Here is a 16,325-nt window from a genome sequence, read left to right as displayed (position 1 = left end):
TTAAGTGTTTAATGATTAAAAACAAATTTCATTATTATAATTTCATGGAATGAGAAGGCTATCCTTAACAATTTTTTGAAACACAAGATTTAGAAGTGTAGATTTAAAATTATAAAACATATATTCTCAAATTATTCTTTAACTTTGCCTTTTAACAATTTACTAGAAAAGAATAAAAGTATGGACCATGAATTGGTTTTGAAAGCATTTTGTTTAAAATTATTTTAAAAAAGAATATGGTTTATGAAAAAGTTAATTATAAAGAATGTAACGTGTTTGAGTAAAACTGTTTGTAACATTCAATAAAAAAGAAATTTCTATTTTTCTGCTAAATTATTTATAATTACATTTCTATATAATAAAATATTTCGTACCAATGGCATGATATGAGAAACAAGATATAATAGAAAAGGATATGATAGAAGGTGATATACTTAGCAAGGCTTAAAATTATATTTTGTAATATAATTATTTAACAATGTTATTCTTTAAATGTTTAATTTTTTATAAAAACCATTTAATTATTCATGAAATATTTTTTAAAACTTGTGTAAATATTAAATTAAGTAATTATGTTAAATATTTCAACTTTGAAATAATATTTATTGATGAACCTCACATGTACTTTTAAACCTTGATGAGTTCACCAGCCTTAACTTCTTGAGAACACAAATTGTAATTCTTCAAAATGAGTTTAAGAAGACAAACTGTAGAGACTCTATTTGCATGTGAAGACATACTTGGAAGGGAAAAGTTTCTGATATGAAAATATGAATGTTACATCAACGCAATAATTCACGTAATAACAGCATTTGATGAAACAATGTAAACATTATTTTATACAGATTTAGGTGGACCTTTCAGATGCCAAATCAAGAAGCTTACGGAAGAACTGATGGGGATACAATGGTGGTTGTTCAGCTAGTGCCTGATATATGTATAGAATGATAGTTAGAATCATAAAACTGGAATGTAGATGTTTGTTCTGATGCTGTGTCTTTTTACATGAATGAAGGTGTTTTCAATTTTTTATATATCCTTATTTTAGTCTTATTTTTATTTATCAATTTGGTGGAAAGCTTCCTTTTGGTCCCTACTAAAGTAAGCTTTCAGTTCAATCTGCTTCAAGTTCATGGCGTTTAGCCTTTGTGATATGCCAACTGTTTTTAGATGCAGCGTAGAATAAACTATCCCCTAATTGTTTTTAGAAAATTATTAAATAAAAAATAATTTTAAAGAAAAAATAACTAATTGTCATAGCAAGAATTTACCTGATGAATCAGAACAGTGGAAGGTGTCATTCCAGGCACAGTATTTACCTCTATAATCAAAACCTACAAAATTGGAAGTTATCCAGGAATAAGATGATGACAAGTTATTGAAACACAATTCCATGATGAGAAGACGAAATACTAAGTGTATCAATGTTTCAGGTTGAATCAATAACAAATTTTTTAACATTATTAACTTCGGAAAAAAAAAAGATAGAGAACGGAGAAAACATATTCCAACAAGGAATTCAACTAACCTCTCCATTGTCAACATTTACAAATGCATCAATTCGTGAAAATCCTTCCAATTGTAGAGTGTTTGCAATCAGTTCAATATGCTGTTTACACCTCTTCAAAGCACTCTCACTATAAAGAGAAGAAAAAGATACTTAACATTAAAAATCAAGTAAAAGAAACCTACAAATAATAAAGTAAGAAAGAGGTATGACAGCACAACATTGCACAGTGAAGAAACAATGAATTGTTATATAACCTTTCTCTACATAATAATTACATGATGGAGCATGACACATATCTATCTAAAATACAAATTAGGAAATCTGCATTGCATTTCATAAGAAAATTTCTGAGACTGTAATTTGAAAATATGTCAATCATAGACATCCTACCTAAAGCACCATCCTTAATTGCAAAAGAAGATGGATTTACATTACCAAACAATCTAATTTAACAAACCCATAGTGAAAAGACAGCATCCTTCCAACTTCAACCGATCAATATATAAAAGGAAATTAAGGAACAATAACTAATGCTAGGGTAGAAAGTGTCCACCCCCACCATTTAAGTTGCAAAGAACATAATCATCAGCAAACTGACAGTAGAATCAAGCCTTAATGACATTCTTATAACCATGACACATCAGGATACACCCATATCAAATATTGGATTCCAAACTTCAAATGCTCAAAAGACATGAGATTAAGAGGCACAAAGAAGGTTCTGCCATTGGGTTGTGGAATTTAATTAGCATACCTCATAATTGACAAGGGAGGCGGAGTCAGATTGATGCCAGTCCCACCTGCCAATATACAAGTATATGATAAGAATGAACTATTCTGAACAACTGCAGTTGACAAAAGTGGGAAAAGTACTAGAAATAAGATAGATAAGAGGCATTCACACATAGCCCCCATCCTAAAGGCAGTTATAACTTCTTCAAAGATTTTCTTTTGTCTACTAATCAACAGTAGCATCCTCGTAACCTTTATACTTAGTTTGGATTAGCTCATTGTGCTATTAGAATTAAAAATCTTTAAAGCACAGCCAATTAAGAAGCATTTTCTTTAGAGTTTGATGGGAACTTAACTGTCATAAATTATGCTAAAGTATTTCTCCATTTCATTTTCCCTGCTTAGCTAATAAAAATAAGTGATTATTTTTTACATTGAGCTGAACCAAGCACATAATTCCCATTTTTCACCCAAAAAATTTCTAACTCATATATTGATCTTATTTAGCTTGAAACATCTTAACTGAAAAACCTTTGATCCTGGCAACTTCGAAGTGTACGTTTTTTTTTTCTTTATAGAAATCCTCAACTTCACAACTCCAATGTTCTGTTGGAGCACAAGGCCACTAATTTCTATCTTTACACTGTAGTTTCTCAGTTTTGTAATTATTCTTCTACAAAACAATGATTAATTTTAAATTCTAGTTCTTTCTAAGATGGAGACCAACCTTGAAACTTCTCCTCTAGTGACAAGATATCACCAGATTCCTTGACAGTTACACTTGGACTTAGCGAGTGCATTGATCCACGTTTTCCTATGACGCCAACTGTTATTTCCACCCATCTGTTGTTCCCTTTCCACCTAAGGCCACTGCCAGTGGCATTCTGAAATTTGGTTGTCACAATTATTTCATCTGTCTCTATGAAAGGTTCAAAGATTAAGTGCTCTGGAGGAGGGTTTGGCATCTCAATCATACCATGTGCCTGTACATTTAATAAAAAAGTTTAAGAGCTAATGTAATGCACTGGTGCTACTGGTATGTTATACTATGAATGGACAAAACAACATTTTCTATACATATTAAGGCAATGCCATTACATAGTCATTGGTACCATTTTTTAGCAAATGCATTTTTCCTTGTCTCTCTCATATACAGCATCAGAGTTATACTATTAATATTCACTCAACATTCCTCAACAAGCGAGATCTTGACGATTACATGATTTTATTACTTATGCATACCTTTGATAAGCTATTTGGAGGAATTCTTAGTAGACAGTCCTCCAGAGCTTTGACATATATTGCAAGGTCCTTGGAACAACTGTATGAAAATAGAATTAGCTAGTTGTAAAACATAATTCATTGAATCCTATGATAACCTACATAATTCATTGAATCCTATGATAACCTTTAATCACTGATATTATTCAAAAGAGATACTAACAAAGTAATAAATCTACCATAGTCTTGCAACCCCAGTTGAGCATCCATCTTTTGCTGGTTTGACACATAATGTTTGGCACTGCAGCTTCGAGGTGAGGTCATGCCATGTATCATTTAAGGACTTATTAAAGAGATCGGCTTTTTGCCTGACATCCTTGTTTATGGTAAGAACCCCCGAATTTTCAAACTTTTAAGATCAGGATATTAGAAAGCAAAGTCAGAGAAACATATCAGATTGTTGGAAAAACTAGACTTAGATTTCAATGGTTTTTCTTAAAGATGAAAAGAATTGTATCTGACAATTGATAATAATTATACCTATTAATTTTAAAATTGGTATAACTGTCATAAATATGTAATAGCCAATAACCCCTACACTAACATTAATAATAGTAGAAATTCTAAATTATAGTAATAAACTCTAATAATAGATAGAGGCACATCCTTGATACAATTGAGAAATTAATGTAAGGAGTGTTCTTTATCTTTCATAGAAAACAAATATTCAAGTTAGGGACACGTACATGTTTTAAAGCCACAGAAGTTGCAACTTTGTCCATACAAATCTTTGATGCCAATGCACTAGGACCTTAAACAAAAGATAAAAGAGAACAAAAGAAAATAAAAATTAAAAGAATAAATAAATAAATAAATAAACTTGATTAGTGGAAACCATTAAACCTAATAGTCTCACATATTAGGTGCACGTTATAAACAAACCTGAGTAGGGCACTCCTTCAGCATCCAACAAAGATTGAAGTGTACCATCTTCTCCAATACCTCCATGCACTATAACAAACAAGGAGTAAAACATTGTATAAACAACCAATCATAAGCTTGCATTCCATTAAAGTTTATCTATACATTTAAATTGTTAAACAACTGTTGGAAGAATATTCTTGCTGATAAAATAAAAAAAAAAACTGTTGGAAGAATATGCCATATTCTGGTCAGTATCACTATTAAACAAAGAGGAGTGTCAGAATTTGCTGTTGTTGCGATGGTGTTTGATAGTTATGAGTCTACTAGAGTATTAGTTAGTGCCATCAAATGTTAGATACAAAAAGGATTTGGATCATGGACTTAGGTTGCCTTTACCACACCTGTTCAATTCCTTTAAGACTTTAGAACTGAAAAAAAGGAGGTATAGTTCTTCTTGGGAACAATAAAGGCTATAAGATGCAAAGCTTTTATAGTTTGTTGGAAAGTCAATTTGCAATTAATGATAGTTTTATGTACTATTGAGGCTTATAGAAAGGGTGAAGGAAACTTCGTGGTTGAAGGGGATGATAGGAGAGTTGGGTATTATAAGAGACTCTGTGACTATTCATTGTGATAGTCAAAGTATTATACATCTAGTTGATCATCAAATATATCAAGAGAGAACCAAACACATTGATGTTAGACTGTACTTCTTAGAAACATTGTTGAGTATTGGGAGGTCAGGATTGTGAAGGTAACTTCGGAGGAGAATCTTGCATATGTGTTTACAAATTATTTTCCAAGATTGAGGCTCAAACATTGTTTTGAGTGGATTAATTTTTTGTTTGAGGATGATGGAAGGTGATGCGAGAGCTCTTCCACAATTTGGAATCAAGGTAAAGAATTGTGATGTATTAACTCTAAATCGTGATCATCTTATGAAGAGCATAGAAGACTGTGTACTAGAGTGCTTCTAGTAGTATTAAGATTAGGTACACTGTCTACCTTTTGTAATCCCATAAATGATGTTTGTTTTAATGGTTTTAACAATTTTCTGTAATCCTTGTTCTATTTATAGAGATATGTTATACTTTTTGTAGTACGTTTTGTGATATGTGTCATCTATGTCTAGAAAAGTCTATTATAATATAGTTTTTTTTTTTCATTCTTGTTCTTGCCTTCTCTTGTGATTGTTGTGTGAACCCAATAGGGTACGAAAGCAAGTTAATTTATAGAATCTCTTCCCCATCTCAATCAAGCATAATGTCAAATTACAAGGGACTTGTAGTTCACTTTAGAATAGGTTACCATTTATTGGCTTTACTATAGTCATATCTAACAAAAAATTTCCCAATATCCTTTTTGTGGTTCTACCTCAAGAAATGTAACTTTTGATTATCTTGAAGTGTTATCAAAATGATGTCTGTCAAGATGAAGCATGAAGCACACCGAATGTTGATATTGCAGCTAACTATTCATCTTCAATAATATATAAATAGTGAATATGAAATTATATTGTTAGAAATTGACATAGGTTAGTGGGTCAACTAAGAACAGAACAAATAGATAATGGGCCAAGATACAAGTTTGGAAAAGTGTTCAAGCCAGATGCTAGAGATGTTTGGCTGAAAGGGGAGGGGAAGAAGCATGTGGTTAAGGATGTGGTTAGTTAGACATGTAAGAAAGAGAGGGGAGGTAAGCTAGAATTCAGTCAGAGAGAGTAGGAGTACTTTTGTGAACAAAGGAATGTTCCTTGTGACAGAGGAGTTCCTCGACGAAAAGCATAGGCATGGCGTAGAATTTCAACAATTATTTAGCGTTCCATTTTTCAAAATTCATATTAATATTGCTTTTGTGAGTGAAAGTGAGACAGTACCATTACTAACAAATAAAATTGAAGTTAAAATTTAACAAATAGAAAACACTTTTTGCTCAATACCTGCAATAAAAACTGTTGCCTGGACTTCCTTGGCTAGCTTGATCCACTGCCTTAAAGAAAATTTCATTGGCAGTTCATCAGCAATATCAAACTCTGTAAACCAATTGTGATCCTTCAAACCCTGCATAAGCTCATTCATTACTTTCTTCCGTAGGTTAGATGTTATGGCAGCTCGTTCTGGCTCAATTGCTTCCATGCATGCATCCAGTACCTCCTCAGTAGTATGTCGTAGCACAAGAGAATAACTATACACAAATAATTACTATAGAATTATTTCATTAAACTATATTACTAAGAGTTCACGTGCATAAATGACAATCAACACAAGTATTATAGTAATCGTGGATTGAGTGCCTATGTCAAGCTACTTAGACAGATTGTTGGTTCTAAACTGGAATGTACCAGTAATTGGATACATTTCTAGATTGCAATTGCTAAATTTATAACCCTAATGAAAAAAATATAATTTTACTTTCTGAAGCATAATATTGTCTAAGAGAAAGTATGAACCCAAATAAAATTTCTAAAGGAAAACCCGAAGCCTGTAATAAGTTCAGGATAGAAGATTTCAAGCCGAATATAACATCCTGTTAAGGACCAACTCTCTGAAAAGATAAGCTGTTAGATGGAGGTCCAACAATGGTTTTTGGTTTTTGGAATACTTCCTTGTTCAAGATTTCCTTGGGCTTCACAATAGTCAAATTGTACTTTTCTCAGTGATGAAGTTTAATTTAATTGTAGAAGAAAAGATCAAATTTCACCATTTGGTCACTGGGTCTTTGATATCATGCTAGAGTCCAACTTTAGAAATTGGTTTTAAAATCTAAAGCACTTTTACAAAACCAGCTTATAAAATGATCATGTTTCAAGTCTATATGCTCTATTTAAGTCATCTCTCTAGTTGAAGTGAGACTAAACCACAACCACCTTTGAGGTTACACTTGAGAGACAACTCTCGACAAGGTCGCAACTAAGGCAGAATAGGATGACTACAATAAGCGGCATTTAACACCAACTCTCCTGAAAGCATAAGCTAACAGGTGGAACCCTAGGAATAGTTTTATATCCGTCTAACAACTGTAAAATAAAGTTGTTCTCATATGCATATCCAAAAACCAAGGAAAATCTTGAGGTAGAGAAACAATACTTACGGTAATGACCAAACTGTTCTATTCATTACGTCATCAGCCTTCTTTCCCACATCAGCACTAGTTGAAAACTCTCTTACTGGGGAAAGCAAACATGGAGTGACCTCAAGCTGCGTGAACAATTATTTTAGTCTCTGATGACATATCATAAAGTACAATGTTAGTCTTTTCAGATAGCAAATTCCATAAGTTTACAGAATGCCATAAGACCTATATTATCTTGAAAATTAAATATTATCTGCTAAAAGATAAACTAAAATATCACATCCGTGAAAGATCCTATATTCTAAAATTACCCCTACTCCACTTCAAAAGATGAAGAGAACCTGGCTAAGTGTGTTATATTTGTTACATCACATTGCATGAAGATTCTGAATGTATGGAAATATGCAATAGCTCAAACAAACAAAGGAAAAGTGTCAAATTAATGCTTATACGTTTCTCTCAGAAAATTGTAAGAACAAGAACATAAATATATTTAAAGGTGGACGCCAAACTTCTGCAGATGGGTTAACAAAGCATGTACAGTAACTGTAAGGTCTTCCTGATTGTGGACACTTACATCATGGAAGGCTCGCAAATTAAGCCAAACATTTGTACCACTCATAAGAGATACTTGTCGTTCTGATGTGTCACCTCCAAAAATGACAAAAACTTTTCGAGCTCCTTCATGGTGAGAAAATGAATTGTTAAGTTGTAAGGATTTTGACCTGCTTGGAAGTTGACCTGATATACCACTAACTGATGCAAGATTTGGAAATCGCAAGCAAGCATGATGAATAATGCTTCTGAGGATGTTTGTATGAGAAAACCCAACCTGAATAACATGTAACATTTTCAAGTAGCGAACGATAAGATTGTCCATGCATAAACAAGAAAAAGAAAAATAATCAATTTTATCATGTAGAAGTGATTTAACTGGTCAGTGCTGTGTTTGCACAACAACATGCTTTCAGTATGTGTAACAATAGATAGATCCGGTATAATCCCGTTAAAAGGAAATAGACAATTTGTTATGTCACTGAAACGCATAAGATTAAAACAACCACAACCACTTCCTTCCCACTAAGTCAGATCAGATACATGAATCACACAATGCCATTGGACTTGGTTAAAAACAATTCTCGAGGATAGTATTCCCCACAGATCCCTTGTACTAATTTTTTCCAATGTTCTTCTTGGTCTCCATCTACCTGTATTTATAGAGATAAAAACCTAGAAGTTACTCTCCTCACTAGTATTTCCAGTGACCTTCTTTCCACCCATGCAAACCATCTTAGCTAAATATTTTCATTCTTTTCCTTAACAGGTGTCATAATATCTCCGATCATATACAGTCGTTTTGTATTTTGTCATTTCTTTTGTGATCACACATCCGTCTCAACATATTCATTTTTACTCCTTGCACTTTTTTTTCTCTTATTGACAATTAAAGCCCAACATTCCCTATCATAAAGAATAATTGGTTGTATAGCAGTGTGATAGAACTTCCTTTTGAACTTGTTAGGTACTTCACTGACCTATAACCCCTAATGCCTTTCTTTATATAACACAGTGAGATTAAATGGTCAATTTAAAAGATAAATAAAAATGGCACACATATAAATACAGACCAATTACAGACACATAATTATGACATAAATACTTTTGGAAAATATAGGGAACTGTGGATATAGAATATAAGAAATGTGATGCAGACACGTCCAGAAGTACCTTAGAAGCTTGCTGAAATAGAAAACTGGTTTGTTCCATACCACTGATCTGAAACATGCATCGATTTTAACATTCAGCAAACTAGTAAAAAATCAAAATTAGTAGTAAAACTGCTAAAGATATCCATATTATTCCCATGGAAGGGAGTCATCTTACCAGGTTAATGTCAGTGAATACTATGGAACCTGATTCAGTCCTTCCAAAGTCGCTTTCTGAAGATAATGATAACTTGGAACCTGGATTTGGCAAAAACCATCCATCAATTCGAGCAAAGTCTTGCAGGCAAAGATGTTGAAATAACAGAGATGCTCCTTTGCGAATATTTTCAATTACTTCCAAAGGAAACCGCGGTGGAGTGTGATAAGCAACCTGCAAATAATATATGCTTCATCTGATTAAGAAAACAGTAGCCAGCATTGGCTGAAATGAAATACTATATTAACTGAAGGTAAAAAAAAAGGGTCACTTGGTGCACTATTTTTAAGCTCAGAAAGCACGTGCCATATATCTTGAGTGCATATAAACACATTCACACGACTACTGACCTGTTGGGTTGGAAGGTACTTCCTGCGGTAATTAAATATTGCATCATTCTCTTTCACATCATTTGCCCCACGAAATTGAAGCTCCACCTGTGCATCTAAATGTTACTCCGGAATTTAAAAAATTTATTAGGCAATAGCCAACTTAATTGCCTCGTACAAATTGCTTGAGTAATTTCACAGACATTGGCAACCACAGAATGATTAATCTATAAATACAAGCAATCCCAACTATTATCACTGAATTTTCTCTCATGAGTCATGTCCAAATTATGGCCTTGAAATGTATCCCATAATACATTATATTTTCTCGAGTTTAAAATTCCTTTCACTTTCTTCTTCATTTTATACTTTTGAAAAGAGAATTTCAGTCGGGTCTAGTTTGATTCAATGGAATCCTTTGGTGGAATGAGAAGGAAAGCAGTGGAATAATCATTATCTTTAACATGTCTCATTCAGTATAAAAAAATAATAATCATTCCATTCCAAACCAACATTAGGTAACTGGTACATTAAATTAGATAATACAAAAATATATTGTTGATTGGGAAAACTAACATTCAGTAGGGAGGGCGGTTGTGGCAGAAGTCAAGACAAGGTGGTAGCATAGTACATATTATCAGTTTCAGAAAAGACAATATATAAAGGGAATTTAATTTAGATCAATCCAATGTTGTAGATCTCACATTGACTAAAAGTATGACTAATTTATACTATAAGGATAGACAAACCTCACTTTATAAAGTTGGTTTTATAAGAATGAATTAGATTTAAACTCACTTCCTAATATGGTATTATAACTTACCTTAAAAAGTTAAGACGAATTTACAGTATATATATAGGACACTCCTCATCTTATAATCTTATAAGCTTATTTTAGAGTTTTTCAAAGAGTTTTAGTGCGATGAATAGAAGGAACTGATACTTTCTGCTGTCTTATTTTAGATACAGAATCCCCTGCAAACTGATGTTAACACGTGCAAATATTACAGAATTGCAGTGAATGAGCAAGAAATGTCAAGGGAGAAAAGACAAAACATACCTCAGTTGGGAGTAGTACAACAGGAAAGCAATCAGAACCAGACCCTACATCAAGGACAATGGCTGTAAACTCACTCCCTCCTTCAAGAAATATTTCTATTAGCACTTTATCGTCAATTCCCTATCACATTCAAAATCAATTATCAATTCCAAAAGTTAACTCATAAAGCAACTTACACTGACATTAATTGAAGTTTCATCAAATTTCTCCTAATCCCCCTCCCTTTTGACACTGATATTAATCCCCCTTAATTATATTCCACTAACACGCCCCCTATACATTACACAAACACCCCTGGTTACTCAATAAACAAATTAATCCATGTAACCGTACAAGGGGATTGCTGTAAATGTTAAAAAAGTAGAGTTAGGTGAAATCTTAAGAGATTTTAGCGTAATTTGCTCTAACATATATCATAAGAGATGTCCAGCTTGTTACACAGATATATTTTCTCAATAGACACGTTCAAGAAAAGAAAATAAGAAGGTGAAATGAAGTAAACGTTCTTAATTATGTTAAAATTAACTTAACCCTTCAACTTTTACAGAACCTTTTAGCTAACTTCTCCATAAATGAAAATGCTTAAATTGATTTTATCTTATGAAGGAAGTTCATTCATTTTACAATTATTTTTCTTCTTCTTCTTCTTTTTCTTCTTCTTATTATTATTATTATTATTTTTATTTTTATTTTTATTACATAAGTACTTAAGCTTATTAAAACAGCGCCTTAATATAGTTCTAGTCAAAATGTATTCCTCCTCAGTTCTTGATTTTTCTTCGTAGTGATATATAATTGAATCTGGATCTTAAATAAAAGTCATCACATATAAAAGTGTATGCTTGCATTCAAGTTTAAAATGTATTGGAAATACCTCAGACATAATTTCGTTGGCTCTTAAAAGAGAATCATCAACACCATAAGCAACTCTAACACCAATGCTTGACCCTCCTCTTGTTGGTTTTACCTAAAGCATCAAATTTACAACATCAACAAGCATAAAATAACTCCCTCGCAATGAATTAACAATGAACCTATAATGACAGAACTAAAATCAAATGGCTTACCACAACTTTCCCCAAGTCAGGGTCCAGCTGGTGCTTTTTAAACCATTCTGATACTTCTGATTTGTTTGTTTCATACCCCTAATTGACATCATATTATAAAATAGTGTGTAAATAAGAAAAGTTGGATGAATAGATTTTAAAGACAGAAAAGAAAACACTTTCAAAAGCAATTAAACATGGACGAAATCTAATACAATAAAAATATAGTTGAACATTAATTATGAAGCATCCAATTATCTAACATTTAAAAACATCCAATTATCAGACTTCTGTGACACATAATTAATTATCATTACAAGGTGAAACAATAGCCTGTTTAAAACACAGTTTATAATACCTGAACTAAGAAACTGGGTACTGTTATGAATCCCTGCTTCCGGAGCTCCAGTGAGGCTTTATGCTGACAATTAATTTTAAGGGGACAAATGAATCAGAGGAACAGTAAAAGTCAAACTAGTAAATAACAAAAGATTACAAGAGAGGAAAAGGTTTGAAAATATAAATCTTAGATCACAAATGCATTCCAGTTATGATAAACAGAAAAAAAAAAACATGTTGGAGAAGAAACATAACAAAATACATATGTCCTATACCTTGTCAAATGCTTGGCCGCACTCCTTTGATCCCGTGCCAACAAATGGAACATTATATCTTTCCAGCAATTCCTATTAATGTTTGACACAGAAATATCATTGATAAATACACAAGCTCATTACAACCTAGAAGAATTCCAAATATATATGTGTATATATACTGCACCTGAATGCCACCATCTTCACCAAATTTACCATGTATGACTGGAAATACTATGTCCACAGCTGTAGCTAGATGCTTTGCTAAGTCAGACAAACTCTGGAAACTTTGGGCAAGGCTGCAAATTGAAGAAGTGGCCATCTTTAATCTCAAATTTTAAATGTAAATTATTTCATACAACAGTTTACGAGTATTTGATCCATACTTTGTAGGGGATATTAAGAAGGAATTATTAGTAAAAATATTTATATTTTAGGAACATTTAACCACACGTGTGTGTGGTTAATTATTCCTATATTAGAGAAACTGTGACCAGAACTATTGTAATTTTCCTTAAGTTGAAAATGTACACTAACCTTTCGAGTTTAAAATCAAAATCAGCGGGTGTGTTGGAATATACCTGGGAAATAATATAGAAAGTAGAAGAATGAATGGCTTGAATGGGACAGACCAGACATAACCAAACCAAAAGAGAGATCATGGAGATTTAAAGTCAGAGGTGATGATCACTAAATAGACATTTCACTTATTTGTGTTAACTGGGATTAACCAGGAATTATATACTATTAAACTTAATGAAAGTTGTAAGGAAGGATTGAGTAGACTGTAGACCAAAGGAGAACCTAATTCAACTATTATTTTGCCCCCATATTGTTGTAGAAACTGTGACTTGTCTAGCCTTGATTTGGTTCAAATTTTCTACTATCTAATTCATCATATCATATGAGTTTAGCCTTATTCGTATCAGAATTGTTCTTAATATATACCAATCAGCGTAAGAAAAGCTATAGTTTGACAGACAGAGAGCTCATGGAGCATATTTTGAGAAACATGTATCGTACTAACCTGAGCTGAGGAAATTGCATACGCATTGAGATTGCAGTCAATATAAAAGCAACTAACGTGTAAATTGTCCCCCTGTCATACAACAGGAAAAGAAATGAGTTTCATATATATGAAAGAAATAAGATACTAAAACAGAAAAAAAAAACACCTTCAGCTGCTTTCCAAATTAGCACATACTGTTACAACTCACCACGACTAAAACAAGCCAAAATAATAAAATGAAAACTCGAGAAATTTCTCTCACAATTTCAGTATAGTACTATAACTATAACTTCGAAGTAAACTGAAGAAAGAGCAATCACAGGAACCAGCTGCATTAGTCTCTGATTCAATAGACCGGAAGAAACACATGGTAGGACAACAAACATCTAAATGAAGAGCATAATTAACTTGTAAGAGTTCGAGTTTTAAATTTTAATAATCCAAGGCTTAACATTAATAATAATAAAATAATTATGATGAAAAAGGTCATGTTTCAAAAATCCGTCCGCACCTCACATACAATTTCAACGTCTCTCAATGACCACGATAATTGACGTTTTCATATTTAAGGTGATTTCTCTTGAGTTAACACCTAGTACAATGCTTGGCTTTTGTAATATTACTTCAACAATATCAATACTTATATGATGATTAAGTTTTTATAAGTAATTAATTTTTTAAGAGTAATAACTAAGGTCGATATCCAATGAACTTGGGTCCAGTGAGCCAATTATTGCATTAATGTTTGATGCGAATCTTAACCTCACTTAAATTTATCGTCTCTCTCGGAGGAAGTATTTTCTGATAATCGAATTAGTCCTCTGATAATCGAAAAACGCTTAAACGAAAATTTAGCTGTAACAGAATCCGAAGAATCTGTACCTGCAAGTGATCAAGGAGTGATCGAGCAGAATTGAGGGAAATCCCACGCTCAGCGGAAGGACCACCGCATATGAGACCAACCTTCAACACTCTCCCCTTCTCCTTCGCCTTCTCCATTACTCCGCCACCAACAACGGCCACCTCGTGGTTGGAGCGGAAGAGGTTGATAGAGTTAGCAAGCGAGGCGGAGAGCGAGCGAGAGAGGGAGAGCGTGCGGCGGCGGAGAAGTGAAGGGATATTAGAGAATAAAGAGTGAAGTGAGTGTGAATTTGTGTTGAACTCCACATTTTATGCTATAATGCAAACCCAACACCAGAGTAGTTTTTGCATGTTTCAAGTGCCGACTCGCCGGCAACTCACAAATTTTACTTTTTAAAAACAAACTCTAACATAAACATCAAATTCTTATGTACTCATCATATTATTTTCTATCGTAATAAATAAATGAAGTTAAATATATTTTTCATTTGTATACACATTTAAATATTTATAATATAAAAAAAAATTCTTTTATATAAAATGATTGTTAATTTTTTTTAAATTATTATTATTTTAATAATTTAAACTATTTCAATTATTTACATATTACAAACATCTCATTCATTAACTAACATATTTAATCTAAATAATTTTGTTAAATTCAGCTAAATCAAAGTTTCTTATAAATATATTTTTTAATACATTGGTAAAAAAGGGATTAATTAACGTATTTTTTATTAAAATTATTTTTTAAATAACCCACCTAGTTCTGTTTCAACCTAAAACTCTTGTGAGGGAATCTATAATATTTAAAACGGGGAGATACGATAAGATAAGGGATGAGGATATTGAAGCAAATTTAATAATAAAAATAAATATATATTTAACGATTCTTATAAACTTGTTTGTTTTATTGTTTGTTACTTATGTTTATGGAGGAGACCCATGTTTCAGATAAAAAACAAGTATGGTCCAGATTTGATTTGATGTGGCACGCATGACTTTCTTTTTATCTATATTTTTTATTTTGAAATTGTGTTTTTTTGAAATTTTTTAAAATTTGTTCATTTGTATAAAAATTACTTAAAATTACATTATTTCAGTTCAAATACCCAAGATAAACTCTATAAAACAACTATTTTTATATTTATAACTTTCACCTTTATTTTAGGAACTTCTACAAATATCATTGCTTTTGGAAAACACCCCTCTCAAAAAATTTAGTTCTTCAAATCGAATTGAATTTCAAATTTAGTCATAAATACATTTAGCTTCACTCTTTCTCATATTTAATAGTGTTATTTTCTTTTTAGTTACATTTCTAAATTAATTATAATGTTACGTATCAGTCAATTTCTGTAATCAATGTTTTTAATCGAAAGGAATTTTTTTACAATTTTAAAAGATGAACATCAAGATTATTTTTATCTATTATTGGACTCGTCCATTATCTCGTTAAAATTTATCTTTTTAAAAAAAATATTATTATTATTTATTGTTTTTTTGTTTTTATTATACCTTATGAGTATATAGATTTTTCTGTATGAGATGTTTTACCAGATTATGATTCTAAAAGCTACGTACAATAAAGACAGGGTTCAGAAACGTACTACACAATCTAATCATGAATAAGTGTAATATATACATAAAACAGAAATGGCTCAGCACTTTGTTATTCTCTTTTGTTATCTTTGTTGATTTGACAGAAGACTGAACATGTCAATAACACGTCATTTGTGAACTTATTCATAACAAACCTGTGGTGACAAGTAGCAGAAGACCAAAATATGCATATATAAACTATAGATCAGTGACATCTTCTTTCGTCATTTTGCCAAATGCAAATTATTGAACTTATAATATGACAGTGATGAAGTTGTTGCCGTCTTCTGCGTCTAATGGAATCTCGTAAATGATCGAAAAAAGACACCAATTAATTATTCCGAGTTAGGTTTACAACGAAAATAATAATTTTGAGATAGGAGCAAAATGATTCATAGACCACTAAATCACAACAAAAGAAATAGTTCATAAAAAGCTGCTTC

At 32.0% G+C, this 16,325-nt stretch overlaps 1 protein-coding gene across 1 annotated transcript; it reads right to left on the bottom strand.

Moving 5' to 3' along the window:
- Positions 1-740: 740 nt before the first annotated feature.
- On the bottom strand, positions 741-14,712 carry LOC137827304 (uncharacterized). Its single transcript, XM_068633597.1, has 24 exons — positions 14,302-14,712; positions 13,438-13,509; positions 12,948-12,991; positions 12,598-12,709; positions 12,432-12,503; positions 12,176-12,238; positions 11,839-11,916; positions 11,646-11,738; positions 10,772-10,891; positions 9,733-9,819; positions 9,344-9,556; positions 9,188-9,235; positions 8,037-8,291; positions 7,478-7,584; positions 6,327-6,571; positions 4,406-4,474; positions 4,210-4,274; positions 3,703-3,872; positions 3,485-3,563; positions 2,970-3,225; positions 2,265-2,310; positions 1,529-1,637; positions 1,272-1,334; positions 741-928 (listed from the first exon to the last, which is right to left on the bottom strand). The coding sequence occupies exons 1-24, from the start codon at positions 14,416-14,418 to the stop codon at positions 848-850; spliced, it is 2,664 nt and encodes an 887-aa protein (XP_068489698.1). The 5' UTR covers positions 14,419-14,712; the 3' UTR covers positions 741-847.
- Between the last annotated feature and the right edge of the window lie 1,613 nt (positions 14,713-16,325).

The sequence above is a fragment of the Phaseolus vulgaris genome, chromosome 8, assembly GCF_000499845.2.
Source record: "Phaseolus vulgaris cultivar G19833 chromosome 8, P. vulgaris v2.0, whole genome shotgun sequence".
Taxonomy (NCBI): domain Eukaryota; kingdom Viridiplantae; phylum Streptophyta; class Magnoliopsida; order Fabales; family Fabaceae; genus Phaseolus; species Phaseolus vulgaris.
The sequence above is the reverse complement of the archived record's forward strand: the minus strand, read 5'-3'. Positions and strand labels throughout refer to the sequence as shown.